Consider the following 25,702-nt stretch of genomic DNA (forward strand, 5'->3'; position numbering starts at 1 on the left):
CTAGAATCCAGGGGGCCATGAGGCAATACCTCATAAAGCCTAAGGTTCTTCCTTTACTCCAGCAACTGCTCTCCTAACTATGTACACTCAGATACTTCTCACATATGTGCACAAAAAGTCATAGATAGGCAGTGAACTAGAATGTGTGCAAGAGAAAAACAGTGAAAAATGTCCATCAATAGGAGAATGAATGAATGGATGAATGAACAAATTGCAGTGTATTTTTATAGCAGGATAATTCCCCATGTGAAAATGAAGTGGTTAAAAATATGACATAGATTGTGCAGGACAAAGTCCCTGGTCAGCAACCAGCTATGTGGCTTGCACCAAATGACTTAAGCTTTCTGTGCCTCGATGTCATTTGTTCAATAGATGTCATGATAGTACCTACCTCTGTGGCATTGTTTTGAGCATGAAATAATTCACGCCTCAAACACACAGCATGGCTGACACATAGGGAGTGGTCCATAAATGAGAGTTGTTATTATTTCTAATGGTGGATACTTAACTATTCTTCCTATCTGTGTTTTTATATGACTTCATAATAATTTTTATGCAAGGAACTGATTGAGTATGGTATTACGAAATGGCTCCAATTCACAAATTATTCACTTGCAAATACATGGAACCCAGGTGGTGTTTCTTCAAAGAAACTATCTTATACAGAGTGATTTGAACATCAGGTCAGACCGTTAACAGTCTATTTAGCCCTTAAATTACTTCTCAAATCCTGTGAGGCTTAAAAGTTTACTAGTGAAACTACCTCTGGGTAATACTACCAGGTAGGTAAACTACCTCTGAGGTCAAGTCCTACTACTCACATGGCCAAAAAGATAGGTCCCTTCTCCACCAGCTCCATGAAGCTCACGGTGGTAATGAGTAGTGGCTCTTGTAGGTGGAGGTGAGACAAGGCTTTCAGAGGGAATGAAGGAGGGAAAATTACTTTGGGTTCCTACTGTGGGAAAACTTGGCTTAAGTGGACTTGCTGCTTTCATTCCATTCCCATCACCTACTGCCTCTGGCCAATTGCCCATTTTGGGTGGCCAACTAGGAAACGAAGGTCTCCCTGCTTCATGTTCATCGTTGGATGTTTTCCAGTGAGTCTCTTCAGAGCTCTTGAGTGAGAAGTCACCAAACTCAGCTGTAAGCAGCCAAATTTTGGCACTGTGTAAGAAACAGAATAAAACCAGTCTTCGGGGAGAAAATAGAGGCAGGATGCACAGACAGAAGCAAAGATGCAAAACTGTGTGGCCTCCAACAGAGAGTGAGAGAAAGACAAAGAAAGCACAGCTGCCTGGTGGGCCTGATTATATGCAAATGCCCCCTGTGAGCATCACGTCTGTTCCTTGCAACTAAACAATTCTTGAGTAGGACATAAATAGTCACTTAATCCTCATGACTGAGGAAGGAGACACTATCCCTATTTTACAGAAATATGCCCCAGGTCATACTAATAAATAGCATAGCTGAAATAGGTCTGTCTCCAGAGCCTACTCTCTAAGAGGTATAACAGGGTGATTTGTTCTCCTTTAGGAACAAGGCTGTACTGGGTATTGCTTCATGGATTACCTGGGAAGGCAGGTGTGAGAGGAAAGGGAGTCAGGAGCCATGTGCTGGAGGCAGGTGTAGCACAAAAAGAAAAGGAAACCAGGTCTAAGTCTTGGCTCATCCTTATTCTCAGGCTTTTCCTTGTCATTTCCAGCCATCTTGTTCCCATCATAAGAACCAATAGCAGGAAGATGTGGGACCTCAGGTGACTAGCAAGGCAGCAGTGCCCAGGGAAGTAGAGAAAGAAGCAGAAAGACATTCCAGGCAGCACCAGGGTGCAGAGAGGGAGTGTTTCAGGGGCTACAGGAGGTTCACTTATTTGTCCTTCACTTAGGAACGAATTTATAAGGAATTTCAGGTTTCCTATGGCTAAGTTCCTTATTAAACGTGGTATGAATTGCATTTATAAGTGGCTAAAAATGAAAAATGTCCTAGGAAAATTAAGTTAATTAAGTTAGCACTAAGTTAATCCATTGAAAATTTCAACAAGTGTTATCACAGAGCTCACCACACATAACCTAGCAGGTTTTGCTCTGAACTTGTGGTTTGGCAATTAAATTTGAGAGCATATATGCATTTTCGTTTATTATAAAAACAGAAAAGACCACCCTAAGGGTGCCAAATTGAATTCTTTCCCTGTGTGCCTGGATATGACTCTCATTATGGTTATAATTATAGCTACGATTACACTTAAAATTTGTGTCTCACAACACAGAGTGGAATTTCTAAGTTTCTAATTGCAGATCAAAGGTGCCTATTTTTTTCCTCTATAACTGGCTCTTTAAAGCCCATTATTCTTTAGAAGAGTAAGAAGAACTCTGAGTTTCCTAACTCATTTGAAAGCACCATAATCAATATATGGAAAGAGGAAGCAGGGATATCATAATGATTGCAATGAATATGAGGTAAAATATGTATGTGTGTACATAGTAATGTAGGAAAACAATAAAAAAAACCCTGTTCCTATTGCTCAGATCCCATCACTGCTCAATGGAGTATATAAAATCTTAATAGATTTATTTCTGCAATGTAAAAACAAATGTATGTATAAATATACAGATGCATATGTTGTATGCATATATATGCATGCATGCAGGTATATACACATATTATGTTGTATGTATATACATATACATAAATACGCACATATTTTTTTACATTGCAGGAATACATATGCACATATACACACACATATATCTTTTAGATACATACATACATACATACATACAAAGAGACAAACTATTACACATCAAACACCCAGAATCACAGAAGGATCAGTCTACTATGTATTTAGTTGAACAGTAGTAGGGATGATTAAGCCAAATCAATCAATCTTATTTTATTAAATTATTTAATTACTTATGGTTAGCAGGAAATACACGTAGATGTTCATACCAATAAAGTAGACTAGCATATGGAAAACAGAATAGAAAATAAAAATATAGGGAATAATACCAATGAAGAAAGTAGGCAAACCCAAAGCTATGCCACAGGAAACAAGGTTTTTAAATGTCCTTCACTTATAAAGGCATTCAAGCCAGTCTCCATTTACGTGGTAGGTGGTTTTAAAATTTTGAATATTTGAAAACAGAATTTATGGAAAGGCTGTTTTGGAATAATTGAAATTTATGCATTACTATTATGCCATCTATGTGAACTAAAATCCTATTACTATAACTTATTTCATTAGTTATCTATTTTATCAAAGCAGTAGGATATATGGGTTTCTAGGTAAAATATTTTGTGTTTTGAACTTGGAATCAGGGGCACCTGGGTGACTCAGTTGGTTAAGCACCTGACTCTTGATTTTGTCTCAGGTCATGATCTCACGGTTCCTGAGTTTGAGCCCCACATCAGGCTCGGGCTGACAGTGCAGAGCCTGCCTGAGATTCAGTCTCTTTCTCTATCTCTCTGTGCCCCTTCCCTGCTCGCTTGCTCGCTCTCTCTCTCTCTCTCTCTCTCTCTCTCTCTCAAAATAAACAAATAAACATTACAAAAAAACACCTGGAGTCAAAGTTTCAAAAAAAGTTCCACCCGCAGGACAAAATCCATGGTTTCTTCAGTACTCAAATAGGAACTCTGGGCGACCAGTCTGCCATCTCTCAAATATTTATCCATACCTAATTTTTCTGATTTATTTTAATGATGGCCAAATTACTAACTCAAATTAATTACAGCTGTTCATATTTTTTATTCCAATAAATTCTACTTTTTTTGTTAAGATAGGAATGGTTTTGGTTCTTTACAACTATGTTATTCCTGAGTACGAGTACATTTCTTTTCTGTCTTTTTGTTTTTGGTTTTGGTTTTGGTTTTTTTGTTTGTTTGTTTTGACTTACATCCAAGTTAGTTAGCATGTAATGCTATAATGATTTCAGGAGTAGATTCCAGTGATTCATCTCCTACGTATAACACCCAGTGCTCATCCCAACAAGGAAACTACATTTCTAATCTTAGACCCATTTATTTCACATGCTGAAGAAGATAAAAACTCCTGAAAGCCGTAGGAAATAATCAAAGTCATGGCTAGGTCCTGTTGACTGCCGCCATGTTTGAGAAGAGACACACTGGCAAAAGCATCCAACATTATCCAACTTTGAAAGATGCCTTCAACCAACTCCCAAAGTATTGTTTGTTTTACACTTAAAAATAAATTATTGTATAGAAATAATGTTATTGGCATCATCCACTCAATTTCTGGTTCCTAGAAATAAGACCAAGAGAACAAATAGAGCTTTTTGTAGGTGAGAAGTCAAATGAATACTTGCACAAGCCAAGAAGGTTCTAGATCCTTCTTTCACTTGATTGTTCTCTTGTTTGGTAAACACCAATTGAGCCTTTTCCCTGTATCAGGAATAGCTCTGTCAGTGACCATGATCGTTATGGTCCCTACTGCTATGGAGTTATCTCTGGTTGGAGAAACAGACTTTAAGTAATGAATGATACCATTTTAATTTATTTTACTAAAATCATGACAAACCCATAACATGTGGAAATATACAACCAGGGAACCTATGTATTCTTTGAGGATGAGGAAGGCTTCCTTAAGGAAGTGACTTTTGAGGTGAATTCTAAGTGGGAGAAAAGAGTGTTCTAGAAAGAGGAAACAATGAAAATGACAGAGCCTCATGGAAGCAGAAATGCTATTTTATAAGAGATATAAAGTGTAAAGGCAGGAGTAGAAAAACTGGCTTTATTGGTAACCTCTAGGCTACCTCTGGAAAGGGATGATGGAGGATAAGCTGGAAGGAATTAAAGCAAATACTTATTCTTCAATGTTATTCCTATAGTTTAAAATATGCTTTAGGAGAATGTAACGTCACATTTTGCCCATTTTAAAAATGAAAAGAAGTGATATATTCTACTGTTTGTCCTTGAGGGTGAGAGATCATTATGATTCCAGGCAGGAGCAAGTGGATGATTCCAATGAAAATTTTCTTGTTACCTAGTTTTTAGATGGCATTAGTCATTAATAAAAAGCCAATGAGTATTTCATGGCCATTTTATTTTAAATATTTTTTCTTTACTTGATTCTTTTCTTTCTTTCTCTTTTAATTAAATGATGAATGGTTAATCCATTTTCCACTCAGACCCATCGATCCCTTGGCCATCCCACTTTTCATTTGTACTCTTTCAGGTACACTCTTCTGGAAAGCTTGATTTTGGACCAAACATGTAAAGCTGAGCTCAATGGAACTTTCTTCATATTGAAATGTCAGAATTTATTCACCTTCACTTCAAACCATATGTGTCATTATTCATAAAACCTATCAAACATGCCACCATCGGGGCGCCTGGGTGGCGCAGTCGGTTAAGCGTCCGACTTCAGCCAGGTCACGATCTCGCGCTCCATGAGTTTGAGCCCCGCGTCGGGCTCTGGGCTGATGGCTCAGAGCCTGGAGCCTGTTTCCGATTCTGTGTCTCCCTCTCTCTCTGCCCCTCCCCCGTTCATGCTCTGTCTCTCTCTGTCCCAAAAATAAATAAACGTTGAAAAAAAAAATTAAAAAAAAAAAACATGCCACCATATTCACAAAGATGTCTAATATGCAGGTCTCTTGGATCCAACATCGACATACTTCTAGCCTAACATTTACCCACCCCTTCACTGACCTTTATTTTCCTATATCCATGCACAGTGCTGTTCTTTCATTACACTCTCCTGGCCATTTATCTCTTGCCATCTCAAATTTCTGTGATAAGGAGGCTAATAACTTGCTTTCTCAATCCAGACTGCAACCTTGACGCATCTACTCAACAAGCATTTAATACATTTTAAGCAGCATATTCAGGGCCCCTGTAAGACTTTGATTTGGTACTCATGGCTGGCCTGATAGTTTATTTCTATTACAAACTTACGTTTCCTTGGCATATTTTTCTCCATTAGATACAGCATGGAGCTAGGAGCCAGAAGACCCAGGTGTACCCAGGGCTCCGTTTGGCAGAGGTGCAAGTTTAGGAGCTCACCCAGGCCCTCTGGGTCCTCACATCCTCATCTACAAAGGCTGAGGGAGCATGGCAGTCTTTCTCCATCACTGGGCTATACCGAGTGAGGGCCTTCCTTGACCTCTCAGAGGAGGAGTGAGGACTCCAAAATGTAGATTGCCATAGCATCCTGCTTTACTTCTTTAAAATCCTCATTGCTCATGAGAAAGAATGAAATATGGCCCTTTGTAGCAACGTGGATGGAACTGGAGAGTGTGATGCTAAGTGAAATAAGCCATACAGAGAAAGACAGATACCATATGGTTTCACTCTTTTGTGGATCCTGAGAAACTTAACAGAAGACCATGGGGGAGGGGAAGGAAAAAAAAAGAGGTTAGAGTGGGAGAGAGCCAAAGCATAAGAGACTCTTAAAAACTGAGAACAAACTGAGGGTTGATGGGGGGTGGGAGGGAGCCAGGAGGGTGGGTGGTGGGTATTGAGGAGGGCACCTTTTGGGATGAGCACTGGGTGTCGTATGGAAACCAATTTGACAATAAATTTCATATATTGAAAAATAAATAAATAAAATCCTCATTGCTCTTGTAATTGCTCTTTAGACGCTGGTTTTTCTCCACCCACCCGGAAGTAATCTCCAGGAAAGCAGGACTATCTTAGTGCCACTAATTATCAGCTGATGACTGATTACTGAGTAACTTTTTAGGCAAGAAGCTACCACTACCATGCTGTCATTGCCATTACTGTCAGTAGCAATGGCAGTACCAGACACAGTCCTAGGAGTTAAATTATTAGCACCATCCAATATATAACAGAAAGAAGCCACGAAATAATATTAGGTCTTATCAATACTCCTTACAAATGTTTCCTCTTTTCCTCTTCATTCTTTTAACTGATAGAAACAAATAACTATATGGTTAAACGCCACAGCAATGGTCCAAAGTACAATACTTTGCTTATGTTATGTATCAATCTTTGAAATGTATCAATCTCTAATCCCCACCTAGAGTATGATCCAAAGGAAAGAAAAGCGTGTTCTTATCCTGAAGCAGATAAAAAACCCTTCCCCGATTTATGGGGACGGATGTAAAGAACTACAAAAGCAGCCCCTTGTAAGAAAAGGATTTGTAACTGAAAACAAAAGACAGTGAAGAGAATCAAGTTCCACAGGAGGAAGAATCAATTCCCTCTCCCCGGGATGATGTGGCTTGACTTTTCACCCTTAAAGAGTAAGGAAATGGACTAAGTGAAAATGCAGTGTGGTGGTAAGGATGCCACTTTTGGAAAGGTGATATGTTTTGAACACGAATTACTGGTATTTGGAGGGAGAGAGGGAGAACAAAGCAAGAGAAGATGCCAGGGCAGTCCACCAAGGAAAAGGAGTTTATTGGGCTTTATGAAGAGATCAGCGTAGAGGATAAGTCCAAAACATCCACAGACCAGAAACCCGATGGGACGTCCCCTGATGGCTTCCCAAGGCCCTAGGATCCACCCGCCATCCTATAGCCTTGTCTGCAGCAGGTGCAGTTTGTTAAGGAAGCGCCTTTATTATGTCCCGTTGCTCAGACAGCTTGCAGATGCAGAATAAGCTACCTATTAAAAATATTCCTTCCCAGTTCCTTGGGAAGGTACTCAGTTAAGTGGATTGTGATTGTGACCACCCTCATGTAAACAATTCAGGCCTTTGTAGAAGAATATTTTTACATCATTTAATATGACAACAGAATGTTTCACTGATTTAATACTGTTGGAATGCTAGCACTACCTGTGTGCATTCATTTGCTTGAAATTTACCAAATCCTTGCTGTGTATCTTCGGAAAAAAATAGGTAGATCCTGGGAAAATACTGCCCAGGATGGAGCAAAATACTGTTCCTGACTCCAAGACCATAAATTTGGACAGACATAGAGTTCGGAGAGCCGGGGATTTCCTTGGATAAAAGTCAAAGAACTCTGCTGCATGAGTTTAAAAATGGTATTTACTGCACCTGGAGGCAGGCTGGGGCGCGTCCCTGGGGCTTGTTGACATCCACGGCTACCAGCTGCCATCCACCAGCAGCGTCTTCATGGAACATCTTCAAGACAAAGAAGGAGATGAGTCAGAGACACTTAATATGGAACATCGAGAACTCCTACTTTATGTCTCCAGCGCTTACATTTTTTATGTTATCAAAGATGTGTCTTTTTATGGATTTATATTTAGAACATGAATCATTCCAATTATGTTCATTTGAACACTGAAAACTTAAGTGAATAATAATCATAATGAGAATGATGGTAATCGCTAGCCTGAATTTATTGAGCCCTTGCTATGCATCAGGTCCTTTCTGCTTTATACATCCTTGGCATATAATTGCCCAAATATTCTTCTTGACTAGACTTTAAAGTAGGCATTTTATCCCCATTAGATTGGTTATTGATTATTACATATTAGACCTGGAAGAAAATGAAAATGAGAATTCCCAAGCATTATGTCCGGTGTGATTTTTACTAGGAGTTGTAAATTTTTATCTTTATTTAGTGGACATTTCTCACTGAGCCAACAGAAAAATATTCTCTGGATAAATAATATGAGAAGCATGCATGTGGCACAGGGAATAAGGCTGGTGTTATTTTAATGGTAGGAGACTGACATATCACTTAGACTCTGTGAAATTATTTTAACTAGGCCAAATTAATCTGCTCAGCAGAATTTTATGTATATATTTATGAAGGGAAAAGTAGTTTCTTTTGCCTTAAAATACATAAGTGAGGAAATCCAGAATGGTACAGGATACTAAAATCTGATATTTATTGGATTGGATATCTGTATTGTTGGCTGCCTAGTTTATTATCTTACTGCACATTCTACTACCTCAAAAATTAGTCATCCATCAATATTACAGCCAGTGGGAAGACACTGCCCACTATTTCCCCACTAGTATATTTTCTTTCCAATTCCTTATGGGTTTGTGTGTAGCGGGAGGGGTGTGGTTGCCAGTGAGGTAAGTTGGGATTAACGATTTTTATTTTTCTAAGACACTAACTATAAGCTAGTTTTTTTTTTTTCCTGCCCAAGGCCATAGTTTCACACACATAAGTAGACATTTCCTTTGCCATACTTATTCATGTCCTTGTGTTAGTCTGTGTTCAAAAGGGTAATTATCGATGGAAATATTAGCCTATGCAAAGATCCCATACCTAAGATTCCTGGGAGCAGATCATTTGCAGAAAGACAACTTTCCCTCTATAAAATAAGTGACATAGTCAGGGACAAGTGCCAAAATTCACAGACCATATATGTATTTACCAGAAAACAGTTTTTCTAGGGGTGCCTGGGTGGTTCAGTTGGTTAAGCGTCCAACTTGGGCTCAGGTCCTGATCTCATGGTACATGGGTTCAAGCTCCACATCAGGGTCTGTGCTGACAGCTTGGAGCCTGGAGCCTGTTTTGAATTCTGTGTCTCCTTCTTTCTCTGCCCCTTCCCCGCTCACACTCTGTCTCTCTCCCTCTCTCTTAAAAATAAACATTAAAAATATTTTTTTAAAAAAGAAAACTTTTTTTAATCGTTGGATTGAGAATTCTCTACAATGCCAACCTGCAACTCAGAAAAATGGTGTATCAGTTGTTTACGTCCTAGAATCAATACTTTTCAAAGACTGCATGGGGGGCTTTTTGCCAAGTATGCTACTTATTTTGAACTTCAAAACATATACAGAGAGCACCTTTCATAGGACATCCTACAAAATATTGTTCCACATATGCTCAATTTAATTATCCCTTGAAACAGTACCCTGATTTATTTTTACATTATGCTATGTTCACCCCAAGGATAGCTACCATCTGTCTATATACCACATGTGTATTTTTAAGTGACAAGATGGGGGTGCACATTTACCCAAAGATTCTTTGATCAAAGATGGAAGTTACAAATTACTTCGCTCAGGTGTCCGTGTACAGGATTCTGATTCCCTTTAGAATGAATTTTGAAAGGTATTCTTAGTGGTAGAAGCAAGCACATCCCCATGAATAGGCTCATTCTGAGACTACATACATTGGTTGAAATGCAAACCTTTTACGGTGTCTTTTAAAGTTCCCGTCAAAATTCTGGGTGTCTCCTTTTAAGGAGAAAAGACAAAAGCAATCCTGTCAGTCACTAGCTAAAAATCCTCTGTATGTGCAGCCTATGGTCTCTTATCATGACACAAAGGATCCCTGGAGCATAGATTTGCTTTGATCAGTAGCAGACTAGTTTTCTCTGTTAAATTATTTTTTTTCCAGCTGACCAAAATCAAATGAATCAATTTAATTGTTAGTAAAAGTGTTCTCTCAAGGTCACCCCTTTGTATAAAATGAAGTGAAGGAAATTCAGACATGTCCAAGGTTCCATTTGTCTTTAGTCCCCTGAATTATAAAACAACATTTAGATTGGTTAATGTGACAGCTATGTGAGGTAGACAACAGGACATCCCAAGCCAGGAACCCTCAGGGCTCGAGTCCTGAGCTGCCAGTTGTCCCTCCATATCCCTCAGTATGACCCTAGGGAACTATAATTTGTACATAAAGGTTAGGTACACGTTAATTGCCAGAGCCTAGCTCAAGTGTTTTTTGAGCACACATAACACAAATGTAGCCTTGTGTGGCCTTCAAGCTTAACAGTTTCGTTCTCCTCCAGGCAAAGTGAAACAAGCTTATCTCCACCATGAATCAGCGTAATCGGAAGACCACATGACTGGTGACTGGTGACAGGTGCTGAGGTGAAGCAGCTAAGGCGTGAGAACAGAGGCCTGGGATGGAGAGCGGCTAAGTTCAGGATGTTTCCTACTAGCACACACCCACACTACTGTGGACCTATGCACGTGCTGTTATATCACAGACCTATGGGTTTCCTGACCTTTAACCCAACACACAGCTGAGCATGGGGCCACCGTGACCCACGGCTAATAATTGTGCAAGTATGAAAGCCATCATCTCCATCAGAGCTCAGACAAACTAATGATTACTCCTCTGAAATTTTCCACATCGTTTTCTCTTTGTTTTCCTGTGACATGTTATATTACGGTCTCTCCACAAGTCCTTTGGCATTATTTTTTTCCGTAATTTGTTTCTATGCTGTGAGTCAAAAGCAGACTGCTTTGTTAATAAAAACAACAACAACAACAACAACAACAACAACAACAAAACAAACCCATTCAGTTCTCATCACCTGGTTCTCTTTTGCCTCTGTAGGGTCCACATCAGAGGCAAGTCCTCTTGAACTAAGAGATCAGAAAGCCCCTTCCTCATCCCATTAATATGTATAATTTTCTTTCTCAACACCAATGCTCTTGAAAAGTCAAGGGACCCAAAGACACCAACAAGTGCACTAAGCCTGAGAACCCCTTAGCCTTTCTGTGAGGATAAGTTACACAGAACCACTGCTTATGTTCCACATACTAGAGAATGGCAGGAAGTGGCTCCAGTTCCGCAAAGCTGTGTGCTTTGCAATACAATAGCCATCTTTGTTTTATTCTCTTAATGCCTGTCTGTTTTATTAGAATTATAAACTAATGATGTAGTTAAAAAAAATTTTTTTTAATGTTTTATTTTATTTTTGACAGAGAGAGAGCCAGAGCATGAGTGGAGAAGGGGCAGAGAGAGAGAGAGAGACAGAGAGAGAGAAACACACAGTCTGAAGCAGGCTCCAGGCCCCGAGCTGTCAGCACAGAGCCCGACGCGGGGCTCGAACGCACAGACCACAATATCATGACCTGAGCTGAGGTCGGACACTCAACCGACCGAGCCACGCAGGCGCCCCAATGATTTAGTTTTTACAACTATTCCACGTGAAGTCCTTGTGCACAGAGTTCTGCCAGATTTTGCAAATGTAACAGAATCGCAGGAAATGATGTCCCTCCTCTCCTCAGACACAAAAGCATCTGAGCCACTTGCCTCCTGGCTGGCGAGGGGCTGGGCGGGGCCTGCAGCCTGTTGCCAGGCAGCCCAAGTGATGTTTCCCGAGGCTGCTGCAGGAGCTCTGGTTGCCTAGCAACCGGGTCCTCAGCCACAGCATTTCTCTTAATGAAGGTTTTTCAGGATTCTCTGTGTGATTACCTCTGCTGAATACCTAGACGCATTACCTCTGAATTACCAATTTATTCCTCCTGATTAGGTATAATTTTGCATCAAAACCATTTTGCACAACTTTGTTCAAAGTCCCTTCCCATTTCACTTTCTATTAGAACTGCTAGCTGATTTGGTGGAGCTTCCAAACACGACTTTTCCAGCTGTGGCTTTATAAATAAGAGTTACTTAATAAGCATAATGTGGTTTTAAAGTCATTTTATTTTAGGTCATCTCTTAGGAACACTGAATGTAAATTCTGCGCTGAGTTCTTAGCTTTATGCTCTATTTAGTTCTTAACGTCTTATAGCAGAAAACACACCTTCCAGACGTTGTCACCTGACTTAAAAGACAAGCCAGAGTGGACCTTGAACTTTATTATATTTCATAGTTCCCTAGAAGAGATGACAGAAGAAATAAAAACTAGATGTGCTTTTTTTTTTTACATCTGTGATATAACCTATATAACGTTAAAAAAAATCTTTCATAAAAGTTTGAATAGTTGTTTGCCAAAATTGAATAGTATTAATACTATTTCATCTATAATGAATTGGCTAGTCAGTTCAAACCTTCACAACACCGTAAAGATGTTGCTTAAGGCTTTTCCAAATAATAGCATGTTTAATAGCATTTTAGCATGTAATTCATAAAAGCTCAATTTGAAGCTTTTCAAAGCCAGATTTGTACCTTGGAGGTTTCACAAATACCTTTGTCCACAGACTTGTATAATGATTTACAATGTTACATTAAATTTATCTTACAATTTAATATTAAAATAGTAGTCATGAGCATCAAAATAATTTCATGCTTGATTCAGGAATTTTTATTTTCTTTCTCTTATATAAAGATTCAAACTAGACTAAGACATATAAATCTTCCCTTCCTTTTTCTTTTTTTTAAGTTTATTTATTTATTTTGAGAGAGAGAAAGAGTGACAGAGAGTGTGTGAGTGAGTGGGTCAGAGGCAGAGAAAGAGGGAGAGAGAGAATCCCAAGCAGGCCCCGCACTGTCAGCATAGAGCCTGATGCAGAGCTCGGTCTCACAAATGTGAGCTCATGACGTGAGCTGAAATCAAGAGTTGGATGCTGAACCGACTGAGCCACCCAGGCATCCCATCCCTTCCTCTTTCTAAACACACAAAAAAGAACCCCCCCCCCTCCAAATCCACACACAAAACAAAGCCAAAATTAAAAACAAAGACATAGAATCTGGACTACCCTCCTAGTTAATAACTGCCCTGAAGCTTTTAACCAAATTCTAGGGCACTCCCAATTTCTTGGGAGCATAGGGCTCCCCTTCTGAATATGTAGTGATTCCTCAAAAATCAGATATGCATTATGAGGTCTTCTTCATAATTTACTGTACTGTGATTGGATTGGTCTGAATGAAACATATTTCCTGTTCCAAAAAAAATTCTAATCCCATATATAAAGGCCATCATATTGGTTTTCGATCACATGAATAAATATTTTTAAAAACAGGAAATTCTACCATTTCCACTTTTATCTGCAAGTTCTCTGAAGACTTGTAATGACCGAATGAAATCAAAGGTATATAGTAAATGTGGGTTTTGTGCCAAACCCACCCACGGAGCTGATGAAACCATAGGTACCCTCACCCTATCACCCAGAAAAGCTGATGTGGTTGCTCTGGGTTTGGGCCTGTGCACGGGCATTGCTGAATAGCTCCCTCGGTGGGTCTGACTGCAGAAGGCACTTATCCCAGGGCTTTCCCACGTTCCCTCAGGGCCCACTGAGGGTGTGCCTGCGTTCCAGCGGGGAAAGGACATCACCCCCCATGGGTACCTGTGTGGTGGCCGTTGAAGTGGTGCTGCTTCTCGATCCCCACATCTGCTGAAACTGTACCCTGATTTCTGCAAATGTTTCAATGATGACAGCAATGAACACGTTCTGAAAGAAAATCCCGACCCGGATGAGAAAGTGTAGGGCAACAAAAAGCAAACAAAACATCATCAGAGGCTGTGGGGGGTGGGGGGGCAGACAGATTCCACTGGGGCCAGTTTCTATGGTACCTTCACAAGCCAGGCCAGGAAGAATATGAGCGTGATGAAGTAGAAGTAGGACCGCCAGCGGGGGAAGCTGTCAATGGCTCTGTACATGAGGAATACCCAGCCCTCCTGGGATGCAGCCTCATAGACGGTGAATATGCTGGTGCCTGTGGGGACACAGGAGAGCGCACCGACTTACAACGGGCTTTGGAAATGGGGAAACGCTTTTGAGAAAAAACAATCGATATTTATCCACACTCATTTTCTCAATGACAAAAGCTCTTCTAAAGGGACTCAACTAGCATGCAATTTATTTTATTGTTCTTATTCTTAGGATTTTGACAAAGTTGTTTCTGACTTCAGGCCAGGGCCCTTTCATTAGCAATAAAATAACTTTATGTTATATCTGTCCCTGTTAAATGCATCTAAGAGCGTGGAAAAGGAAAGGAACCCTCAAACCAAGTAAGCTATAATAAAAAATAATGTGTGCAGTACAAGCTTGCCATTTGGGGCTTAACACTTTCAGTGTGCTGAAAGCACTTGTTATGGTTTTAGCCAAAATGAAATAAATTTGAGAACTGGGTTTCATCTGAAGTCACTTTCCCACAGGGACACTAAAGTACCTTAGGCTCCAAAAATTAATGTGACGGAGCCTGTCTTTGGATTCCATTGTGTTTACTGAACACTGAAATGTAAGGCAATAAATCATCAAATAGCACTCTGTATCTCCACTTCTGGGAGAATTGTCTCATTGAAAATACTATTGATGATGGGAAGAAAGAGGAGCGAACAATATGCAGGCAGATTTTTGCTGTAGTGAAGAGAACCTAAAATGCCATTCAGGGGAAAGACAGTGTTTGCCTTTCATGACATTATGAGGGATGTGTTATTATTTCCCCACTTTATAGATGGGAAAACTAAGGCACAGAAAGAGTAAGTAATTTATCTAAGGGTGCACAAATAATAATAGGGGAACTTGAATTAATCCAGTCATTCTGGAAAGAGGCTCTGTGACGATACCAACTGTGATGGTATCTTGCCTGCTGACGTCTTTTCTGTGGTTTGTTTTCCCCCTCTGTAAAATGCATAAATAATAGCTCCTAGTGTGGTGAAGATAATTTCATTTCTGTAAAACACTGACACACAGTGGATACGTAATAAATTTTAGGTACTATTATTGTAAACATTGAAAATAGTTGCTTAATAGTATTTTGTGAGAAAACACATAAGTAAAAAGTACGGTACTGAGTTAAAGTTGTTTGTAAAACACACATGATGCATATTGTTATTCACAAAACTGGTGAACATTCGCACCCCAATAAATGCCATTGGTATAAATGGATTAAATATTATGGGATATAAAACCAATCCACCCATCTATGTTCTAATCGCACAGAAATTTAAAACTAGACTCTTTATACAATCAGATGTCCAAACTAAGAAGGGGGTTACTAAAGTTGGCTGATGGCCAGCTGCCTCTCTGAGCCTGTGAATGAGGGAAGAATAATTAGAGCATCAATGGACCAAAGCATGCAGGACAACAGAAAGCCTTGTGGTAAATGGAGACAAATGGGACATATGCAGCCTTGAAAGAAAAGCTGAGAGAAAGAAGGAAAGCAAATACTCATTGAGAGAATGCCTATTATGCTAAGTACTGTATATAAAATATAACGTCATAGAATCATATTTTGTGCATTGGAAAGTTGTTGCCATAACAACTAGTATTTGTAAATCCTACTTCGTTTTAAGGTTCTTTTACCTATTTAAATGCTCAGGAAAACCTCTGTCTAATTAGGCAGGTAGATGGGTAGGTGTGTATAAGAGCTGGTATTATCCATCACATCCTTTTACAGAAAAGGAAACTGAAGGTCACTGGATAATGAATTTGCCTGGGGTAGAAAATGACAGAACCAGAAACTGAGGCCACACCATCAGTTACCAAGTCTTTTAAACTCTTTTCATCTTTACTATCTTACTTATATTTTCTCTTGCTCAAGACTGGGACTTTCCAAAGAGCATATTTTCTCCTACCAACCTTAATTTGAATAAGTCCATTTTTTTTTTCCTGAGGGACTATGGTGGCTAAGGTTGTAGCATACTGAGAAAATCATACAGGCAGATGATTTTTAAGGGTAAGATTCAGGGAAGAAAAGCATGCACAAAAAATAAAATGCCAATAGAAAAACAGAAATGATTCTTTTCATTAATGATTCATACATACTAAAAATGTCCAAAATATTTGCTTTTGTGGACTGCATACGAAAGACAATTTTCACATAAAACAAGTAATTTATGTTCCTTATTTTCTTCTAGTTATTTGAACTACAACAGAAATGTGGCTACAAGAAATCCATTATGAGTAACTAGTAAAGCCTAATAGTTTTACCAATTGAGATTTACAGGTAAAATATGAGGACTGTCAATGTAAGACTACATTTGAGAGGAACACTGAATTATCCTTCTTCTATTTGTCCACGTCCTTCAATATTAAATCTACAGGGAAGATGCTATTTGAAAGTAAGTAAAAATAACAGTATGTTCTTATCTCAAAGAGTTTCCTTCATTTTTTCTAATTTGACACACACACAAAGGGAAAGAAGTAGAAACCCACCATGCGGCTCAAAGAGCAGCATTTCTTGATACAAGGAGATCAGACATTTGTGAAAATGTAGCTAAAACACTTCCCAGAACAATGCTGACTGTTGAGGAAGTGAACTCCCCTGGGTCAAAGGCTGGGAGGATGCACCTATCAGTTGTAGAAGCGAAGGCATTTGGATAGGACCTTCCTCATCACTTTTCTGCTGCTGACTTTGCAAAGTGTACGAAAAGAAAATCCATTGGAAAGATTTTCCGATTGTTCAACATTTAAACTGACAAAAATGGAGTTTATGAACATCTTATTTTCTCTGGGAAGTGAACAATGCTGGGGAAGAAGCCAAAGGTACCTAGCTCACACATGCTGCTCTCTGGTGCCTCCTGGTGCTTGTCTCTGGTGTGCTTAGCGGAGTCCAGTGCAGCTCTTATCCAGCCCAGCTCACCTCCATTGCCTTCAGGCCACACTGGGTTCTCAGATCTCCCAAGGAGTCCTCCGTGCACCTGTGTCTCCTATCACACTTACTCCTGCTGCCTAGTTTATCTCCCTCACTAGCACTGACTAGCTGACTAACTTGGCGAGCACTCTAAGTTAAAACTATCTTTCACTTCTGTACCTGGCATTGATGAGCACTCAATTGTTGATAAATGAAGCCATTATCATGGTATTAAGACACAAAGGCTTTTCTCAAATATTTGCTTTTTTAAAAAAATTAATTCTTCCTCACTGTGATTATTGCACAATTTGGAAGCAAAGGGGATAATTTTATGATTGACTTTATGTTTTGCTGACTTTCAAAATTCACTTAAAACACATACACATATGCAAATTTCAAAGTCCACACTACATATAAACAAGAAAGTCTTCCTGTATTGTTTGTGCCACCATGGAAAATTTCTAGAAAATATTGTATTTTATATATACAAAATATTTTCTAGATATATTCCAGAATACTTTAAGTCCATTTTAACTATAGAACTAAACTTGCTACCTGAAAAGACCACATTTTGTTAAATGAATAATGATTCTACAATAGCATGTGGGGATAGAATGCATTCTCTTACTGGAGAACATTGTGGCCTGCTCCAAAAATATCTCTGTGAAGCTATTGGAATTGTACCACTTTCTTAGACTCCAAATTCTCAAAGCATAAATTCAAGTTGTATAAGAAACAAAATCACAACGACACTCAGCTCATCAATCCTCCTAATTTCATGCACCTTTCCTGACCTCTTTCACTGATGGTTTGAATTTAGTGGATAAGAAGACCTATTAGTCTATATTTGGAAAATAAGTTCCTGGGAACTTGCTATAGGCTATATATATTGAGACATAGCAGTGGATTTTTTTTCTAGTTCTGAACAAAATTATATTTCCTTTGTTTTGACTATCTTTAATATTACATTTATTGCTTGGCTGTCTTCTGCTGACTCTTTTTCCATTAAAAAAAAAAGTGATGAATTGACTGTCTCCTGGGAATATTGCCTATTGTTTATTCTAGTCATAGGTTACAAAATACCACGGAGTCATTCAACTTTCAAAGAACAGGGCCACAAAACTGTGGTGACAACTAATAATAAGCTACTAACCTGGGGTCCCACCATTAGACTCCTCTTCAAACTCAAAATATATGTGATGCTATTCTAATGATGGTGATACCCAATCCATTGTGAAAATAAAAGGGGGGGGGGAGTTAGAGTTGGTGATGTAAGCTTGAGACAGTTGAATAAGTAAATACATCAGGCTTTAGTCTGGACAATAACCTTTACCTTCATACTCCTTTTAGGACCATCCATTCCATCCTCTCTCTCACTGTTCAAGGATCCTTGGGGAAATGTTCCTGAATTTTAATCCCTCCAGTGATAGAGAACACAGAACCTCTTGAGGCAGCCCCATTCCAGGTCTGACAACCCATCCCGTTGGATGTTGGCTCTGGCTCGGTCCCTCTGGAATGTGCTCTCGGTTTTGCAAACCATAGCAAGCTACAGGAGTCTGGAAGTGGTCCCTTCACTTCCAGAGTGAATCATCCCTCCTTCTACAATCCTGCTACAGATACTTATTTTCTTATCTGGTCCTTTAACGTTCTCGACCTGCTGTACTTTTGATAAAATTGACCTGATTGTCTGGCTTCATTTCCCACCAGGCTCAGACTCTCACTTTTGGAGGGCACAGTGATAGTATTTTTGTTATTCAAGGACATCAGTTTCCTTCAAACTTATTCTAAGTTGCTCTTTCTGTTCCTCTGGCTGCCTTTGATAGGATCTCACTCTTTGGACATCAGCTGATTGAGTTTTCCTCTACTATAATCCAGTTTGAGCATCCCCTTCAGTTGGAAGGGAAAAGAAAGTTACATGCTTCTCTACCACTACATTTGAATGTTTGTGATCAAAAAGTCCCTCAATAATCTGCTCTTAACCAGTATATTTAACTGTGGAAGGTTAGAATCACCATCCTAGACCCCAAAATGATGCTTATTTGATCAACTACAGTTGCAATGACTAAATATACAGTCCTGGAAGGTGGTCCAATAAGTAAACACACATAAAGAGCTTGATCTTTGCATGTTTCCATTACTAAAAATACAACTCGTTCAAGATGGATTGTGCTCATTGGTGCTCATTTGTTTTGTCGTGTTTGCATTCATATAACTTGCTCTCCAATTAAATTGTTTTTTTAACTCTAGAATTGCTCCATAGAATGATATTCTTAATAAACCACAAAAGTAATAGAAAAGAAGGGCTTTGCATAGCTTAAGGGGGGAATTGACTGAAGTCACTCAAAGGTAAGTTGTCCTGTCAGTTTGAACTGAGGTAGAATTCACTGGGTTTTTGTTTGTTTGTTTGTTTGTTTGTTTTGTTTTTTTTGTTTGTTTTAATTCCTGAAGTGTCACTCACTGGCTTAGTTGACACTCTCACCCAGGGTTCCTCAACTTTGGCACCAGTGACATTTGGGGCTAAATAATTTGGGGGCCTGTTCTGTGCACTATAGCATCCTGACCTCTCCCCACTAGATTCCAAAAGCACTCCCAACCCCCAAGTTGTGAAACCAGAAATGCTTTCAGACATTGCCCAGTAGCCCTTGGTGGGCTGAATCGCCCCTGGTTGAGAACAACTCTTCTAACTTGACAGTCTTTTTGATTCTGTAGCTTTGCCCTACAGTGCCTAGCTCTGGGCCTTGCATATGATTTGTATTTATTAAGTATTTTGAATTGAATTGAAGTTCTTCTCTTGACACAAGGAAAAATGGAACACTTGTGAGGTTTCTCAAATTTCTCCTTGGCTTATTATGAACGGTTTGGAGGTTAAACAATTTGAGGCCAAAGGAGAGACCTAAAAATGCATTTCTGGACTATATTTACAATAGTCTACATTTGAATTTGACATTTTATTCATCTCTACAGATTTCTGAAGGCTAAAAGTCTAGATCCTAAGACATCATTTGTTTATATAAAGTATTTGCCACACGGTGGATAGCTCAATAGTACCAGTACATTAATATTTATGAGTTTTCTGTTGGAAGAAAATCTTATTATTTTTTTTTTATTTCCTGCAATTTTATAAGATGACTGTACACACATGTAACCTGGGGGGGGAATATTTTAGTTTGCAGAATGAGATATTACAAGTGTATATTAATTACATTTTATAAAGAAAAGTCACATATTTTGAATGAAATAAATGGCACAAAATCTTCCTCACCAAAGATTATAGTGGCCCTTCCTGAATTATTCCAAAACAAACCATAAACACACATGTTTTACACGTTTTTCAGATTTTATGTCTGAAGAAGGCATTCGTTATATTCACAGACACAGAAGAAAACGGACACATCTGTAGTCTATGTTCACGACTCTGGGCTGTGGGGACCATGAAGCAGGGTGTCAAACAGAAGGCTGCTAAACAGCACGTGACATGTGTGGGTAGGTCTCAACAGTGGGATCTAAGCAGCCACGACCGAATTTCAAACCAAACGGTGGCTTCTCTAATTCAACTACAACTTGTAGCTTGGGGTCACCTTTGACCACAGAATCTACTCTGAAATCCTTTATGAGATTTCCAAATTCTTTATGAGAGCTCCACATACATGACACGTGAATCAAGTCAGCAGACCAGCATTAGCAAGAAAGGTCCATCCTGAATTACAGATGTTTATTGCACAATAAACCAGCTAGAATTAAATTACCTGGAATGATGTCACTTTTCTGAAGAATAAAACCTTCATTAACAATGTTTTATATTCCTTGGGATCATGTTTAATTTTACTAAGATATATATGCAAAATAGTTAATTCAAGTGTTTCACCTGACAGAGAGTGATGTGACCTTATGATTATAACAACCTGCACAGAACTCATCCAATGCTCATCTAAGGATCCACACACACATTCAGACTGGGAATTGCCATGTGGCCATCAAAACAGCAAAACAAAACAACACTTCTTATTTGCTATTCCAGAACAGGGAGCAAACACAAAAAGGACTTCTTTTATTCTAAATGTTTTAAAATGTATTTATAAACCTTATTTGGGGGTAAATGTTAGCTTAGTTTTGTTTTGTTTTTATAGTTAAGCACTTCTTGGGAACCACATTGCCTCACTGCTGAAATCACTTTATCTATTACCTTAAAACCTCACTCAGAGCACTAAACTGCAATCAGATCAAAGGCCATATAGAAAAAAACATGTATATGTTTCTATACATTTTCTAACTTAAACCTTTTAAGCAAGTAATAAAGATTCTTACTTGAAATGTATTTCTTCAGATGTAGAAAATTTCTACACTTCCAAGTTCTAAATGTAAAACACTTCTAGAAAAGGAGAGGTGAAAGCTTTAATACTATGGTATTCACAAATGGAAAAAGAAGTGTTGACAAGGCCGGATGCTGACATTGGCAGGAAAGTTCGGGTATTAAAGTAGAACAGTTCCAAGAGCGCTTAGTCCATGTGCCAATGAAAACACTCCCTGCCTCTGGGGCTGGGCCATTTCCATGTAGGCTGGGAATGAAAGCAGCAGAGGAGAGGTCATGACAGGTACTGGTTACCTTCTGCCTTTGAGGAGATTTGACTTCAGATCGAAAGAACTTCTTTAAAGTTACTTCCTGTTAGTTAACTTAAAAAAACTACACTTAGCCACAATTAGCTTTTAGTTATCTTCCGTAACATTCAAATTGTCCACTACGTCTTATCTACTGACACAGTATCAGCCAGTTAACCATTCTGGGCCTCAGCTCCCTATAAATAGAATATAATAATGATGATACGTGTTGGTCACCACTAACGCACTAAATAAATGTCATTTAGTAACCTTTTAATTTTCTCAAAAAGGAAGCAATACATACATGCCAAAAATATGATTTCTTTTAGAGTGTTGTAGCTTCATCACCAATCTTTGAAAATTTATTGGAAATGACAGTCAAAAGAAATGAAGGCAAAAAGGCCAGAATTTCATGTAAGTTTTGGTGAGTTAATAGTTTGACATTAGAATTTCATAATAATCCAAAATTAGAATCAAGTACAGTATTTGGAAAAAGGACCAAGACTTTCTTGTCTTCATATTCGGGGACACACATAGTTCACATCTCTGTATCACCATGCATAAGCAATGAAAAATAAGAATTAACTCTAAGGTAAACCTGGTCCATCTACCTCAGAATAGCCACAATAGTGAAAATTTGTTTCAATTTTAATAGGAAGGCTGACTGAATTATAAAGTAAGCATAGGATCAAAAGATCAGCCAAAATTGGAAATAAATAATTTGACATTTTTGCTCATAAAGGCATGTTAAAATTGAATCAGGTCTACATGCAAAGGAAGTAAGATAGCTGAGTGATATTAAACAAATGCAATTTACAATAAATATGATATAAGAAATACAAATAACATACGGCTTTAACTAAGAATAAAGTTCTTATCTGTGCTATGATAAATATAAAATTTCTCCGATTTACAATTAAAAAACTTAAAAAGTTATATGGTAATATAAAACTAAATATAAGAAGATGTTGGCGAATTCTTACAAACATTTAAAGAATACCTATTCTTCTGAAACTATCCTGTTTTTTTTCTTCTGAAACCATTCTAAAAAATAGAAAAGAAAGGAGGCATCTGGGTGTCTCAGTCGGTTAAGCGTCTGAATTAGGCTTAGGTCATGATCTCCCAGCTTGTGAGGTCGAGCTCCGTGTCAGGCTTTGTGCTGACAGCTCAGAACCTGGAACCTGCTTCAGATTCTGTGTCTCCCTCTGTCTCTGCCCCTCCCCTGCTCACTCTCTCTCTCTCTCTCTCTCTCAAAAATAAAGATTAAAAAATGTTCAAAAAATAGAAAAGAAAGGAAAACTTCCAAATTTATTCTATGAGGCCGACATTACCCTCAACAAAATGATATAAAGACACCACCAAAAAAGAGAACTACAAGTCACTATCTCTGATGAACATAGATGCAAAAATCCTCAACAAAATACTAGCAAACTGAATTCAGCAATACTTTAAAAAAATCATTCACCAAATCAAGTGGGATTTATTCCTGGGATGCAAGGGTGATTCAATATTCACAAATCGATCAATGTGATACATCACAGCAATAAAAAAAAAGGATAAGTACCATTTGATCATTTCAATAGAAGCAGAAAAAGCTTTTGACAAAGTACAACATCCATTCATGATAAAAACCCTCCACAAAGTAGGTCTAGAGGAAACATACCTCAACATAATAAAGGCCATATGTAAAAAACCCACAACTAACATCATCCTTAATGGGGAAAAACTGAGAGTTTTTCCCATAAGGTCAGGAACAAGACAAGGATATTCACTCTCACAACTTTTATTCAATATAGTACTGGAAATCCTAGCCACAGCAGTCAGACAACAAAAAGAAATAAAAGGCATCCAAGTTGATAAGGAAGAAGTAAAACTTCACTATCTGCAGATGACATGATACTATATAGAGAAAACTCAAAAGACTCCATCAAAAAAACTGCTAGAACTAATAACCAAATTCAGTAAAGTCATAGGGTATAAAATCGATGTACAGAAATCTGTTGCATTTATGTACACTAGTAAGAAAGCAGCAGAAAGAGAAATTAAGGAAACAATCTCATTTACAACTTCACCACAAATAATAAGATCCCTAAGAGTAAGCCTAACAAAAGAGGTGAAAGACCTGTGCTCTGAAAACTATAAAACACTGATGAAAACAAAACATTGAAGACAACAGAAAGAAATGGAAAGACATCCCATGCTCATAGATTGACAGAAAAATGTTGTTAAAAATGTCTATACTACCCAAAGCAATCTGCACATTCAATGCCACCCCTATCAAAATACCAAGAGCATTTTTCACAGAACTAGAACAAATAATCCTAAAATTTGGAACCACAAAAGATCCTGAAGAGCCAAACCAATATTGAAAAAGAAAAGCAAAGCTGGAGGCATCACAATTCCAGACTTCAAGTTAGATTACAAAGATGTAATAATCAAAACAGTATGATACTGGCACAAAAACAGACACACAGATCAATAGAGCAGAATAGAAAACCTGTAAATAAACCCAAAATTATAGGTCAATTAATCTTCAACAAAGCAGGAAAGAATACCCGGTATGAGAAAGGCAGTCTCTTTAATGAATGGTGCTGGGAAAACTGGACAGCAACATGCAAAAGAATGAAACTAGACCACTTTCTTACACTGTACACAAAAATAAAATTGATTAGAGACCTAAATGTGAGACCTGAAACCCATAAAAATCCTAGAACAGAGCACAGGCAGTAACTTCTCTGACATTGGCTGTAGCAACTTTTTTTCTAGATAGTTCCCCTGAGGCAAGTGAAACAAAAGCAACAGTAAACTATAGGGACTACATCAAAATAAAAAGGTTCTGCACAGCAAAGGAAACAACCAACAAAACTAAAAGGCAACCAATGGAATGGGAAAAGACATCTTCAAATGACATAGTCAATAAAGGGTTAGTATCCAAAATATATAAAGAACTTATAAAACTCAACACCCAAAAAACAAATAATTCAATTAAAAATGGACAGAAGACATAAACAGACATTTCTCCAAAGAATACATACAGATGGGCTACACACATATAAAAAGATGCTCATCATCACTTATCATCAGGGAAATACAATCAAAACCACAATGAGATATCACCGCACACTTGTCAGAATGGCTAAAATCAACAACAAGAAACAACAGGTGTTGGTGAGGATCTGGAGAGTGCACCCTTAGTGGAAATGAAAACTGGTACATCCACTCTGGAAAACAATAGGGAGGTTCCTCAAAAAGTTAAAAATAGAACTACCTTATGATCCAGAAATTGCACTACTCAATATTTATCCAAAGAATATAAAAACACTAATTCAAAGGAATACATGCACTCCTGTGCTTATAACAGCATTATTTACAATAGCCAATAGCCCAGACATGTAAACAGCCCAAGTGTCCATCAATTTATAAATGGATAAAGAAGTGGCATATATATATACATATATATGTGTGTGTAATATATATATATAATTTGTTTTACATATGTACATATATAATATATGTACATATATTTTACATATGTAATGTATATTTTTACATATGTACATATATTTTACATATGTAATGTATATTTTTACATATGTACATATATAATATGTACATTTGTTTATATATTATATATATATATATTACACACACACACACACACACACACTGGAATATTCAGCCATAAAAAAGAATAAAATCCTGCCATTTGCAACAATATGGATGGAGCTAGAGAGTACAATGTTAAGAGAGAGAGAGAGAGAGAGTGAGACAGAGAGGAAGAGAGGCGAAGAAATAGATGTTAATTATAGAGAACAAACTGATGGTTACAAGAAGGGGAGGTGGGTGGGGGATAGATAAAATAAGTGATGGAGATTAAGGAGTGCATTTTCATGATGAGCACGGGGGATGTACAAAAGTGTTGAATCATACACCTGAAACTAATATAACACTATATGCTAACTCTACTGGAATTAAAATGAAAAAAAAACAAGATGTTTTAACAT

At 38.2% G+C, this 25,702-nt stretch overlaps 1 protein-coding gene across 3 annotated transcripts in view; it reads right to left on the bottom strand.

Annotated features, from left to right (window-relative positions):
* Nucleotides 1-25,702, bottom strand: part of NALCN (sodium leak channel, non-selective) — a 298,095-nt gene that overhangs the window by 191,172 nt on the left and 81,221 nt on the right. For 2 of the 3 annotated variants that reach the window (XM_047081611.1, XM_047081602.1), the window contains exons 7-9: nt 14,098-14,240; nt 13,871-13,975; nt 7,973-8,059 (exon numbers count right to left, since the gene is read on the bottom strand). In XM_047081611.1, the coding sequence (XP_046937567.1) occupies nt 7,973-8,059; nt 13,871-13,975; nt 14,098-14,240 (335 nt within the window). The remainder of the gene's footprint in view (nt 1-7,972; nt 8,060-13,870; nt 13,976-14,097; nt 14,241-25,702) is intronic. The other variant, XM_047081619.1, reaches the window with a different exon arrangement.

This window comes from Lynx rufus, unplaced genomic scaffold, assembly GCF_022079265.1.
Source record: "Lynx rufus isolate CCGP_SWC_20201006 ecotype Redwood Valley unplaced genomic scaffold, mLynRuf1.p SCAF_1, whole genome shotgun sequence".
In the NCBI taxonomy this organism is placed as follows: domain Eukaryota; kingdom Metazoa; phylum Chordata; class Mammalia; order Carnivora; family Felidae; genus Lynx; species Lynx rufus.